Source organism: Semicossyphus pulcher, unplaced genomic scaffold, assembly GCF_022749685.1.
Source record: "Semicossyphus pulcher isolate SPU_LCO1_2020_fin unplaced genomic scaffold, fSemPul1.0.p SCAF_19, whole genome shotgun sequence".
Taxonomy (NCBI): Eukaryota; Metazoa; Chordata; class Actinopteri; order Labriformes; family Labridae; genus Semicossyphus; species Semicossyphus pulcher.
Window position 1 is genome coordinate 7,174,264 of NW_027211692.1, and position 14,017 is coordinate 7,188,280.

Genomic DNA, 14,017 nt, shown 5'->3' on the forward strand with positions numbered 1-14,017 from the left:
ACCAAACAATTTGATTAAAACAGCAAAAAATGGGCACCGGTTTAGCTAAGTAGTTATATTGGCAGCCATACACAGAGGCTATAATCCTGGATGCGGCTGCACTAGGTTAAACTCCCGCCCTCGGCCCGTTGCTGCGTGCCATCCCCACACTCTCTTCCCCTGTATCCGAGACTATCCACTGTCCTCTCTGTCATATTAAAGCCCCTGTGAGGAGTTTTTCGCTGGTTATCAAACAGACTTAAATTAATTTCTGTTGCCTCTATATGAACTACAAAAGCAAACCAGACCATCAGTGAAGGGATTGATTATTTCTATATAGTTATTTGTAACGCCTGAAACTGCTGGCGAGGGGTAGTTGTGAGACGAAGCGATTAAATGCACGCTGCCTTTGTTTACATTTTCCAGGTCATAATTTAAAGTGAGTGATTCATATGACTGTTAAAGAAAGCAGGATGAGATTTTTTTGTTAAACAACACGATTTAAACATGTACAGGACAAAATCAGCAAAGAGATAAGAGTTACAGCTTTGTCCACAGGGGGCGCCAAAATCAACACGAACCGAAAGTTCCTCACAGGAGCTTTAAAGACATAAAAGGCCAAAAAAATAAACTTAAAAAAATGAAGATGAAGAACGAGCAACATTGGGATATGTTGGACAGCTAGCGATGATGCTGAATGTTTACTTGGTGAAATAGTACCATTCTTCCATCAGTCTTTGAAAGACCCACCACCTCTTTGTGGACTGAAAATCCCACATCTCCCCCCGCCCGGAGGACAGCATGCTGGCCTTGAGAAAACTTTCCCTCCTCCCACTTTCATCGTCTTGAAATTCAGCAGGGCACTAAGTATTTGTGGTGTTTCAATCCAACCTGTCAGTGAGCGGGAGCCTTTGCTTTTATCTGCTTCTACTCTCCACATCTGGAGGCCTTCCATCACTAAATCTCTGTGGCTCCACTCTGGATCCCCCCTGTATGTTTAAGCTGTTACAAGAAACAGAGCTGCTTGACCTTTTCATTCAGCTGCCCGGGCTGAGGAGAGACACACAGTGTCTGCAGCCTCGGCCAGCCACACGATGATTGCTGCGATTAGTATGCATAAATAAGAAAAGGCAGATCATTAGCACTAATTCTTTCATAAAGCTGACAGGTCACAAAACAGAGAGGGACTAAAGGTCAGCTAAGTGCCCTCCTCGCTGTCTTAAAACATTAATGTTGAAATATGTGAGGGATACGTTGAGGTTGGCATTTTATCGTGATGTCAGCCAAGGCTCACGCTGCTGCTGAGAGGACTGCTGCGCTCTTTGAAGGCACACACAAACAGAATATGACACCAAAGACATTAATCAAAAGTACTGTTGTGTATTTATCAGTCAGGTTAAGCATTGTGTCTGTTCACGGTTAAACAAGCTTTGTTGCCTGAAAGAGGGTAACAGAGCAATAATCCATCAATGCAATATGAATTTTAAATCATATTAGTTTGCAACATAACTGGATTCATTACTGATGCTGCGGTATTAGGATACAAAGCAATGGATCATCCCTTTTTGAGAGGTGGTGGAAGGACACGAGCTATACGGTCCAGTTTCAAGGCCTCGCTGTCTGATCGATATCTCATCCTGGGTTTCATCCCCAGAGCCCCTAATGGCAGGAACCTCTGGAGCCGCAGTAATGCTATCTGTGTAAATGGGGGAAGGACTCAGACCCTTAACAGCATGCTGACGCTCTCATCTGCAATAAATCCTTGAGCTGGAAAAAGCAACTTCCCACAGATACTCTACAGACAGAAAAGCAGCACAAAAAGGAGCCAGTCAAAAACCTTCAAAAGAGCAACAATAACTCACGGCTGGCTGCACTATTTATGTACGTTTTGGGGAGGAAAGCCCCTGAATAATGGCCTCAATATAACGGAGGATGAGCTCCCTGCAGAAGAGGGCTTTGGACTACGGATACCACGGAGCGCACATAGAGGCAATCCACCTCCTCAAGGCTCTGGCCCTGCAGTCTGGATCCACAGAGAGGCACCAAGTAATGGCTTCCTTATGGGCTCCCAACGCAAGACTGATGGGCTGACAGAAGGTATGTTAAATATCTCCTGTTCTAACTGCTACATCGGGGCTTTGACCTTCTTTAAAACAAGGGCTTAACAAGAGATTCAGAGGGTCAGCTAGGAGGTGATCAGTCACTAGCGGCGTAGCATGAGGTGGGGCTCATTCTCTAACGGAGAGCTCGGGATTAAAGCTCTGGGGTGTGGTGAGAAAGTTGCTGGATTCTCAGAGAGGTGTGTGTGTCTGTGTGTCGTCACCGGTTTAGTCGATAGGGAACATTTTAAGAACACTGAAATGCAAAGCTTCAGTGGAGATTGAATAACTTGTTCTATGATGTAAAACAGCGCCCTTAGACTTAAACCAAGCATAAACCATTATGCATACATTAACCATTTATCTGCATGCGTCACTGAATAAAGACTGAAACAATTTTAAAAATATGGTATTAGAACTGTGTTCAATTAGCCAGCTTGTCAACCAATATTCAATTAGAGGTGAAACCGTCTCCTCTCAGATATTCACCTACTGTTGACAAGAAATATATTATGAGGAGCAGGGATGATGTTATCGGCACGTTATCAGTATCTGCAGATTATGGCATCAGCCGATATGTCATTTTTCCGCCAATAAAACAGACTTTAATTATGCGTAAATGCTCGATGATTCCCTAAAAAAGCTTGACGTAATGCTACAACATTAACTCTTCCGTCAAGTGTGAAGAAGGGTCTAATAAGATGTAAACGGACAGCAAGGTTGATTCATTTCATGTATTTGTTCTGTGCAACAGGATTGTCAGGATTGTCTCAGGGAGAGCATCATCCAAGCCTGTCTAAGTTGCATGAGTATGAGTTTTATTGGGAAGAAAATGTTACAAATAAATATGGCATTTTGTACAGAACCTAAGTTAAAGTAGTTTTCTTATATTGCCCAGTAAATATGTACATTTTAAAAAGCACTGTATTATGTTATTTCTGCATCTGCCAGTGGGCCACTACAATAAGAGTAAGCATGATATCAGTTCCACTGCAGGCGAGACATGATGTTCTCTGCAGTTAGGTGGAAAAAAACAAAAAATATCAGCATATCGGATATCGGCAAAAAATCCAATATGGCGCGTCCCTATAATAGAGTGAGGCAAATTGCACAAGGAAAAGCAGAGAGGATGTGACCTAAAGAGAAAAAGACAAAGAGAGACTGAGAAAGCAGACGGTGAAGAGGAGGAGGAAGGAAATAAACTCACCTGAGAACAAAGCAGCATGACCAGCTCCACCACTGAGGTGCTTGACTTCATACACACGAGACCTGTAGAGACAAAACCAGTCAACGTTTTAGATATAAACCTTTTATTTCTAAAGGATTCAACAGAGTATATCTGTATAATCAGGTATTGTATCATCTGTGTGACAAGATAGTACTAATTCTGACATCATGTAATGAATTGGACAAAGCTGCATTGTTTCTTAAATCAGGTATATTTTAGGCAAAATGACAAGCAGTTTGTAAACCCCTACATGATCCTCCCAGTTTGCCCATCATAAAACTGGATTTGCATCTGCACAGAATAGATTTGAACAGAACAGATGCACAGACGTGCATGCAAGCACCCCCTACACACACATCCTCCTTCACACATGCACACACACCCAGAGAAGTGAACACAGACATTCACAGCTTCTCCTCTCATCTCCAGTCTGTAGACAGTGAGCCGCAGAAGCAGACAACTCTCTAATGAAACAAGGTGCAGGTGTGAAAAGCTCATTTGCAGAAACAATGGCTGCAACTGGTCTCGTATTCTGCACCTCCAGCTCCTTCTGTTGCACTTGGCGGGAACCATTAAAGGTGCAGCCATTAGTAAAGGAAGGAATGGAACTCTCTAGGACTCATTATAGGCTGGCAGGAGTAGAACTCTGCACCACACAGCTGCCTTTGTTTCGTGGATGTGGGGTGTCAATCAGAGAGAACCGAAGGGAACAAAATATTCCTGATTTGAAATTTTAGAGTCGTGAGCTGTGCCGTACAGTGTGTACAGTAATTAATCTCAGTTCCTCAAATAGGACGTAGTGTGATTTGCAAGACACTCAAAGATGAATCCATTGAAATTCTTCGGGGTTGACATGACTGTACAGAGAAGACACTGAAAGGAGCAGTTCTCCCCACCGTCAGTCAAAGCTGGTGTTCTCTGTAATCGATAGAAGCAATAATATTTGAAATTGGTGCCATAGCTGTGGAGAAAGTTGTACAAACAGCTTGTGGTTTTGTCCATTCTACATTCCTACAACACCCAGCGTGCATTGCGCCCCTCCCTCTGAAAGGAACAGCCCAGCGAGAGACGCTGGAGAGAAATACTATCGTTTCGCCACAGACAATGGCTCAGAGCGGGACAGAATCTGAAATATGACGAGAATATACCGGTGGATCTAAAAAATCTGAAGTCTACATTTCAAGCCTGACGATTTTGAATGCGACATGACATCGGAGGCGGGCGTCCTAGATTGAGGAAGTGTAGTTTAGCAAGCACAGAGAATTTTTTTCCTACCATAATGGCATTAGCTCCCCATAATAGCATGATAGGACTGAGGTTGAAAATCGGCGAACTGGCCATTTAAACACCTCGGTGTTGTTTAGCCTTACTACTTTAATTTCTCTATTCAATTTAAATATTAAATGTTAATAACCACTAAATATTAAAAAATAATAATATTAAAAAATACTAGCCTACAACCTAAATTCAAAACAGAGGACTTGAACCTGCATTGACTCTTGGTCATCCCTGGATCTTTTAATACTAAACTTGTAATACTAGTAAAAGACAAAACCAAAATCTAGAAGTTAATATCATAATATAAATAACAGCGTACATAGTTATGCTTGTGTAAAAATGTCAGACAGACTGCAAACTGGGTGGACGGATGTTTTACTGGATGATTTTACACCGTCTCTATTCAACAGCGGAGACTCTCCGAGGAAGCGTATTGTAAATACTCTGGGAGGAAGTGACCCTTCTCTTGTACACAGAGTGCCACTGCTGACCTCTTGTTATAGCTGTGACATGCTGAGCCATAAGTCAGTCAGCCTGACACTGGAGTCAGGTGGCCGACTGACCCTGGCCTTGTGCTGGTAGACAAACTAAATGCATTCTATTTAAACATGGCCTGCCAGTCCTTTCCTGTAAACAGGCCAGGGTTAAGGCACGGGTGAATGTGGCATTGTGGGGCAATGTGCCGGCAGACTGGGCCACTCAGGGGACAGCAAGGAGCAGGCGGCAGGCATCACAACAGCCGCAGTGTTCACACACAGGCCTTACCCACCAACTCCAAGTGTAGAGCTCAGGGTGCACTCAACGTAATTGCCGCAGTGACCACATGTCTTCAGGGGGGGTGAAGGAGTAGGGTGAGGCGAAGGGGCACACAGGGCACATGGGGGCTCGACCCCCGGCAATCTAAGGAGTGATGGATGGCTGGTAATTACTGGTAAATGGAGCGCCTTTGCACCACAGCACAGTATTTCAACTGTGAGCCTGGGAATGGCCGGTAAGAAGAGGAGAAAGAGGGGAGGAAAATGAGCTCAGTCATTCTGACACACAAACTGCACCAAGTACTAGAAAGTTAAGGATTTAAAGAACATGTGGTAAATCTGTATGTTTGTTTTGTTCGGTAAACCTGCTCTAATCCTCGTCAGGGCGCACTTCTCACAGGCCCGGACAGGGTTAAACACGTCTGGTGAAGAGCACTGGGGCCCGAGCTGTCTATCTACGACCTTGTTTGTGGGGTTAGACTCTCAGCTCAGCTCTGGTTTGTCAGCTTGGTCAGTCTGCTGACAGACTTTGAGTGAAAGGGTAACAGACATATTCACACTTGTCAAGGCTATGCTACCTGATTTTCCATTCCTTTCCCCTGGGCTCCGTCTGTAGCCTTAGCCACATATCCTCACATACCCACACTGCTATTTACATATGTGTATGGCACATGCATAACGTATGGAGGAGTAAGTGTTTGTGGAACTTTACTGGCTGGAATGGAAATGTTTAAAACAGCAGTCAATGTTACTTTAAATGTACTAGCTCATTATTTCACTACTTAAATATGCAGAAAGTGAAATAAATAAGACCCTGCCAACGAGTGATTTTACCAAGGTCGACTATTTTTAAGCTGATTTAAAATATCAGCCCTTTAAAAATAACATATTTTCAGATTTCAGGTCATAAATTTAAATAATTTTAATCTAAAATCCAATGCAGCAATAAAATAGTTCTGACATTTAAAAAGGTAACTAAAGGTAACTGGCAGTGTAAACAGTATACAAACAAACTGTACTCAGGGAGGTGGATATGTGTCAGACAACTTCCTGCAGGAACCGGTTTTAATAAAGTCACGGGAGTGCATTCCTTCAGCCTGCTGTCATTCTCTGCATACGCTTCTGAAACTAATATCAGTTTAGCTTACATTTAAAAGAAAATACTTTGGCAGAGAAAAATGCAGAGATAACATTTCACTTTGTGCAAGAGACTGGAGGCCACACATACATTCTGCACTGTGCACACACAGGCAAACGTCTGCAAATACGCTTACAGTCACACAGACGTGCGTGTGCTAGTTGTGGCGTTCTTGTGAACAAAAGCCAAAACAAGCGATGGGAATAGAGTGGCAGTGCACTCCAGGCAGGCAGACAGTGCCTGAGGTTAGGCAAAAGTAGCACTGTGAGCGACTGCCAACCCGAGGCCTGACGAAGGCACTGGAAGCCTTCACAAAGCCAGCGGGGAAAAAGACTAGAGCCCAGAGAGGAGTGCCGCAGAAGGATCATACTGAGTGAGTCAGACCCGCACTTTAAATGTATATAACGTTGCTGCTGTAGCACTGTTTAAAACAAAAATTATGAGGATGTTATGGTAAAGACTTAAATCCTGGAGGTCGTTTTATTGGGACATGTCCATGCTGACACAACCATGATTTCATGTTTTACTTGCAGCGCTACATCACATAAAAGCATTATCTTTGAGACATTATTGAACATTTAACAAGGCGTCTGTGAGCATCCACGCTTCATTTTACTTTCCATGTCAGCAGATTTGGATTGGACTGTGCAGAAAATATGCTGTGTAAATAAAGGTTAAGGTTTCAGACTTTCCTACAACGGCAAAGCGTCTGCCAGAAACCACTTCCTGTAAGTTTATAGTGAAATAAAACAAACAGCAATATTTGACTGAAAAACTAACAACAAAAAAATGACTAAAAAATCCCCTTCTAACATCAGGCAACAGGGTCATGCAAGCCTAGCTTTACAAACTAAAAATAGCAACAGCACGAGGAAAAGGCCGCCATTTATTTAAACATTCATTTCATTGTGACATTTGTTGTGACTGTAAAACCCTGATGTTTAAAAATACCACAGTTAGGAATTATCCTCGATATGCGGAGTGAATCATGAAGAAGACAAAACACACAGACGTCACAAGATGAATGGAAGGGAAAGCAGATTTAATCAGACTGTGACAGACCCCCAGCTTGTGTGCAAAATAGTGACTCTGCTGTCAACACCTACCACTGCGTAGGCATCCATCAGTGAGGCAGCCAGAGGAGTACATAAATGGCAGCGTGTTGGGGACAGGAGTCCACCCACAGCTTGGAGAATAAAACGCACTTATTAACATCTGTACCTTCTATGAGCAGCTCCTGTCCGTGGCTGCCCAGCAGGGTGCGCGACAGAAAGGGTGCAAAGTCCACGAAGGTCTCTCTCAGCAGGGGTGCCACCTTCTCCAACGCCCTCTCCAGCTTTGTAGTAATGCTGTCAAAGAAAGCGCATTAAGACAGGGGTCACGAAGGGAAATTTAGAACACATGATTTAGTGTAAAAATGTAAGGGAGGTAGCAATGTGCCCTTCCATCAAGGTTAATGCAGGAAAGAGCAGTGAGAGCTCCACAGTTGAGCCTGCGCACACAGCTAACAGCAGTTAGTGTGCAGCCAGAGTGACAGAGTCCTGATGGGTGCAGAAGGTAACCAACACATTTAAGAGGATGCAAACCCAGCCACATATCCATGAGGGTATGGCTGCTATCACTGGAGATGTTAATAAGAGAAGATTTTACGTTGTTAAAAGCCGTGTTAACACATAGTTTTTGCATTCAAACAGGGTTTCTCACCAGTTGTTTGCATTCTTTCTTGTGACATGTTACCAGGCTTTCACACAGGGATCACAGTTGTTCGACACTGCAGAGGGAAGTTCCTTATCTTCTCCACACTCACTACATGCTGCTACCTGACATTATCTAAGCACCTCAGAGAAACTGTGAGCTGGAGTCATGCAGCCACACAACTCAGACTGTATACGAGCAGAGATAGGACTCGAGCCGCAACACATCTCTGTGTTCCTCTCTGTACGCGCACAGATACTAGACAACACGAGGAGAGGAGAGGCTTGTTTTCCCAGCTAAAACGGGCAGAAAGCAGCAGGATAGAAAGAAACACAAAGAGACGAGAGGAAAGGTCTGGGTTAGGATTTGTATGAGCGTGTAGTGTAACCTGCCTTCCAGCGCCCCTGGGAAAACACAGCACAGGGATGACAGACTAGCATAAAAAGCAGGGTGCAAATATAGGTGGCTAACATAAATGTCCTTGCCTAAGACACTGGCCTGCACCTCTGGAGGCTGCCTGTAATCCTGTCAGGGGGTTAAAGGGTTTGAGCTCTGGAGGTGTCAGCCCCTGGCCGAGTGGACACTGGTCCACTTCACAAAAGGCACTGAAATAGAGAGAGAAATTAAAAATTAAATAACAGGCAGTACTTGCTTTGTGTTGTTTTTGTGATCCTGAACTAATTAAAAAAACTATAATTTCAAAATATATAATTATAATCGTATTTATTTATTTTCAGTCGGTTCAGCAGGGGTGTTTTTTTCCCTCATCTAAAATATAAGTTAGGCATCGGCAGGCTCTGCAGCGAGATAGTACTATCATTGACTTCCCAGTTACGCTAAGTGATGTCAGTTACTGCTGCCATGGCAACTGAATCTCTATTCTTCTAGCAAAACACACCAAGGCAGAGAGAAAGAGAAAGAGAGAGAGAGAGAAATAGAGGGAGAGAGAAAGAGACTGTGTAGAAAGACCTGGGCTCTCAGCGGGACTAAGGACCTCTGTCACAAACTATCAGAGAAACTGAGGAAGATGAGTCAAGGTCAATTCAAGTGCACACACACAGAAATGCACGAATGTATACGTAGTTATGCACCAAATCTGATGAGCTGCACAAAATCCATCATTTTAAAAAAGTAGAAAAAAACCCCCAGTAGAAATAGAGAATTAACTGCAGGGTTTTAGTGGGAAAATAATTGTTTTGAAGAAAGGCTTAGGCAAGGGAATGAACCGACTTTATATGCAAGTCACACAATTCAAATAAAGTGAGTTTACTAACACAGGAAATACGAGCGTGTGAGAACAGAGCGGGCCCTGTTGTACCTCATGTTTTCTACTGTGTCCTCAGGCATGGGGGCCACCGTCTGCACGGCCGGGAGATTCTTACTGGTGGCTCCGTTGACAAAACTGGAGGAAGAGGAGGTAGGGGGGGCTGCATCAGTGGCTCCTGCAGGTAAAAGAAGGATGCAACATGAGTGGAGTGTAAGAATAATTACAAACATGTATTTCTGTAAATTTAATTACGATTAAATTAATATTTTTTTACACTTGATTTTAATTTAGATCTGTTGTTAAAGATTCATCTTAAAATGCCTGACTGGGATTACATTTCATTGTCACCTCCAGGGGCAGAAAATGTATGGAACTGCATGCAGACATGGCAATCATTTTAAGAATGAAGATATAAAAACCAGCCGCACATGACAGTGGACTTCAACAGTCTGCACAAATTTCAACCAATTCAAACAAATGAAAACATGAAAGAATGTCTAACTGTGCACAAAATCTTAACCAAAAACTAATTGCACCTGAGCTGCGTTTTCAAACCTCAGCTGGAACATTCACGACCAAAAATAAACCAGCACAATAAAACAAATCTGCATCAACTTGTAAAAATGTTGCTGTTAGTTTTGGTATCAAGCCAACATTACGGTTATCGTGACAACAGTAATTTAAAGGTTAAACAGCAAACACCCAAATATAACATGATTATAAATGTCCTTGTGAGAAGTGGAAACCAGAGTGCGTGAGATCATGGGGTTTGGGTGAGAGCCTGTGGCTTTAGCTGAAAGCGCACTTTGACTTGGATACATTTCTCACATTCCTACACAGGGCTCAGAGAGGACACGGAGAGGTTTTTTTTTTTTTAATGGCGCACATTAAAAAGGTGTTGGAGCTCCTAATGGTTCGTGGTGTTAAGTGGGTCCTTTCAGAGGCCCGGACTACGGGAGCCCTGAGGTGGAACCGGCTCAATGCAGCCGAACCAAAGGAGAGGCAACGTGACAGCAGGGGTAGGGACAGATTACACAGCCATGTCTGCATGTTATTTTCACTATTGTAGACATCCAGTTAATGTTAAAAAATGTTAAATAATTGTTATAATTAAAACTGTGTTGTTTGATTTGGTTGTATCATCAGGAATCTTGTAGCTGTAGGACAACCGTTTTTATTTTGCACTGTACAAAGCTGCTGCACACAAGTAGGAAGGTAAACAGGGCCATCTAGTGGAAACAATGAGCCGCTGCACAGACACACATGATCACATGATCCAACACAGGGAGAACGCTTTGTTTCTATTCTTGGAATCAAGGAAAGAAAAAAAAACAGACTGGGACATGAAAATGAAATCAAATTAAGCACTCTCATATCTCACATTTCCCTACAGCACGAACATTGTGAAACAAACCTCTTTACCTGAATGTGGTATTTTCACTTTATATGTATATACCAGTAACCTTGGCATGACCTACCCGTGGTATTGATCATGCTTTTGGGGGTCGCAGAGGCAGCAGCAAAGATGTTGGGGGTGCTGCCAGCTGTCAGCCCGGCAGAGGTGCTGCTGCTGCTTCCCACTGTGTGAACTGCCAGGCTGCCAGGGGAGGTTTTCTTCACAGGCACAACCACACTCCTAAAGGAAACACAGACACACAGTAAGCCTCATTCACACATGCATTTTAAAAGTTTACTTGGAAACAGTTTTAAAGCAGAAATTAAACAGAGCTGAACAGACATTATAAGCCCATATTATAGAGTAAATAACAAATGAATAATGGATGCAAGAAGGGGCAGCAGAGTTGCAGGGTGAAGAGGAAATGCTGGAGTTTGTGGGGTTTTGCTCTCTGCTATGGAAGTACCTTCCCTGAACCAAGTGCCCTTAAGGAATCCATCCAGGTTGCTTTAATGACTGCAGGTGTAAACTGTAGTCTCAAAGTGTGATAACTATATAGAATTATTCATTTACTCTGACTTTTGGCCTCAATATAATACTATAAACGATTGCTGGAGTCGAGCTGTGGGTGAAAAACGCATTCTTAGTTCTGTCATGAGGTTAAAGTTGAGTCCAATAATTGAGAGTTTGGGATCTAGCCTGTGGCCTGGGTTCAGATCAAGTAAGCCAGCAGTGTGGCAGGTTAGCTGAAGAATAAACACTTAAGCCAAAAAGGCTCTCAACCCTTTTCTCAGGACAGAAAATCAAGGACTTTATGGACTTACGACTCAACAGTTAACTTTCTAATCCTCCTCTCTGAATGACCCCTGACCACAGCAGAACATTTAAATTCATTCGCTAGAAGAAAAGAGGAGAGTACTAATGATCTTCACAGTGCTCTCAGGCACTGCCAACATGAGCATGCCCAGATGTTAGTCAGGACGTTCGGAAACATAAACATCCTGACCTGTAACTCCATCTTTCAGCGCAACACATGCAATGCAAACACATAGAGACAGGCACACGAGAGGCTTAAGTAAATACACCAGAGGGCACGAGGCCAGCCCGCCACTACACTTTCCCTTACATCTGCCTTTGCCACTGGTGGCCCTCTGCTGCCCTCTGCCCTGCACGGAGGAGCTGAAAACATCTCAAGTATTAATGAGAGGCTCTCCAGGAAACACTCGGCAGTTGTTACTGACGTGCATTTGCAGAGCTGTCTCCTGTTATTGAATAGTTGGAACAGAGATTAACACTTTTCTATTTGCTTTTATAAGGACAATACAATATATATATACGTGTGAGCAGATTTACCAAGTCCCAAATATATACACGCACACGCTCATATAGATTTACATTTATACAATCATACACATTGTACACACACATTTGGATATAAAATGTGTATAATGCACAATGCATGTACTGTATACAATTCATACACACTAGATTATGTAGATTAAAATTCTTTAAGACGAGAAAACTTGCGCGACAAAATTACTTTTTTTACTATCTCGACCCTATTAAACAAGGACATTATAAATATAAGATATTTACAGTATATACTTTTATAAAATAATACTTGTACTATACTCATAGGGCTCCTTTGACTACTACTACTACTATTACTACTATTACAACTAGTAGGACAACTACCAATATTATTAATAATTATCAAAAAAGATAGAAAAAACAACTAGGAGAAAGTCGTCTAGAGCAGTGGTTCTCAACTGGTGGGTCGGGACCCAAAAGTGGGTTGCGGAGCTGTTTTCAGTGGGTCGCAGATGTGTGCTTGAAAAAACATAAAGTTATGACTATAAAGTCTGCGCTTTTATTTTGAAGGACATGGGTTTCCTATGACGTGCGTGCAGTAGTAGTGTAGTTTTTTCACACTCTATGTATCCACTGATTGTGTAATTCCAGCTACAGTTACTTTTACATTCTTGAAACTTGATGAGCCTACAGTAGCTGCATTTCTGTTGCAATGTTTTAGTTTATTTCTGTTGAAAAAATGCTGTAAATTAACTGTAGAGGGAATATCGATGTGTCTCGGGTCCAAACTGCACCATTTTTCATTAAATAAATTTGAATTGTTGAAAAATTTGGGTGGCGATTTGTCGCTAAGGAAGTGGTGGTGGGTCCTGAGGCTGGACCAGGAAAGAACCACTGGTCTCAAGGATATGGTGTCACAACATGCCCATAAGGCTTTTCTAAACCTCAGAAAGCATCATGGGTATACATTTGAAATGCACGTTACTAAATATGCACTGCAAGTTGCTCTCTAAAAACAACCCCAAAAAATCACAATAAAAACCAGAGTGACCTAAAAAGGATCTGTGGATTTACAAAGTACTTCAGCTGTGAGCTAACAAAACTGTTACACAGCTTGGGTGGAATACCTTGTGTTTAAGCAGGACACACCCCATGCTAGCTGTGTTCTGGGTTTGTGTAAGCCCTGAAGGTGAGAACGTTTGGCACGCTAACATTTTAAATATAGATGAGAAATGATGTTTAGGAAGTTAGTGTCTCAACCTGATTCAGCGGTGGGTAATCTAGCAGCTGGAAATTTTAAAATATTCATATGATCAGTCTTTTCTGGACTTGGTTGTATTTCAGTTCCCAAAAATATTAGACGGGAAAACCACAGGGACAATCATTTCTGACAGCTTACCTTTGGAACCGAGTTGAGTTTATGTAACTGAGATTTGATTAAACCTTTTCAGATTCTCTCACATCTTGAAAAAACGGCAAAACATGATCTGCATATTAAAATAAAAATGACTTTGTTGAATGCAAAATTGTTTGTGTGTTTTAATTATCTTACAGTTTTCTAAAAGATTGATAGCAAGTATAAAAGCATACGATTGAGCGGGTCCTTAACAAACCAAGCATGATCAATGTAACCAGTTAGGAGAGAAATTTCTCCAACCTAATTGCTACAATATTTTTAGAAACATACAATTGGAATGTATTACTGATAATGGAGGATAATGTGAGCAGTGTTTTCATCTTTACTTACAGAAGCTACAGTACAAAACATCACATGGTGCTGTAATAAAAAGGGCCAGAGCTCATGAATGAAACATGTAAAGGAAGTCTTGTGGAGGCTTGAGATTAAAGATACACTCGTGACCCCATGTAAG

General features: G+C 42.3%; 1 protein-coding gene across 4 annotated transcripts in view; it reads right to left on the reverse strand.

The window, feature by feature from the left end:
- Window positions 1-14,017, reverse strand: part of LOC138596689 (neurobeachin-like) — a 214,709-nt gene that overhangs the window by 93,677 nt on the left and 107,015 nt on the right. For 3 of the 4 annotated variants that reach the window (XM_069667990.1, XM_069667989.1, XM_069667988.1), the window contains exons 30-33: window positions 10,918-11,075; window positions 9,491-9,614; window positions 7,699-7,826; window positions 3,286-3,347 (exon numbers count right to left, since the gene is read on the reverse strand). In XM_069667990.1, the coding sequence (XP_069524091.1) occupies window positions 3,286-3,347; window positions 7,699-7,826; window positions 9,491-9,614; window positions 10,918-11,075 (472 nt within the window). Of the gene's footprint in view, window positions 1-3,285; window positions 3,353-7,697; window positions 7,827-8,657; window positions 8,778-9,490; window positions 9,615-10,917; window positions 11,076-14,017 lie in introns of all 4 variants that reach the window. The other variant, XM_069667987.1, reaches the window with a different exon arrangement.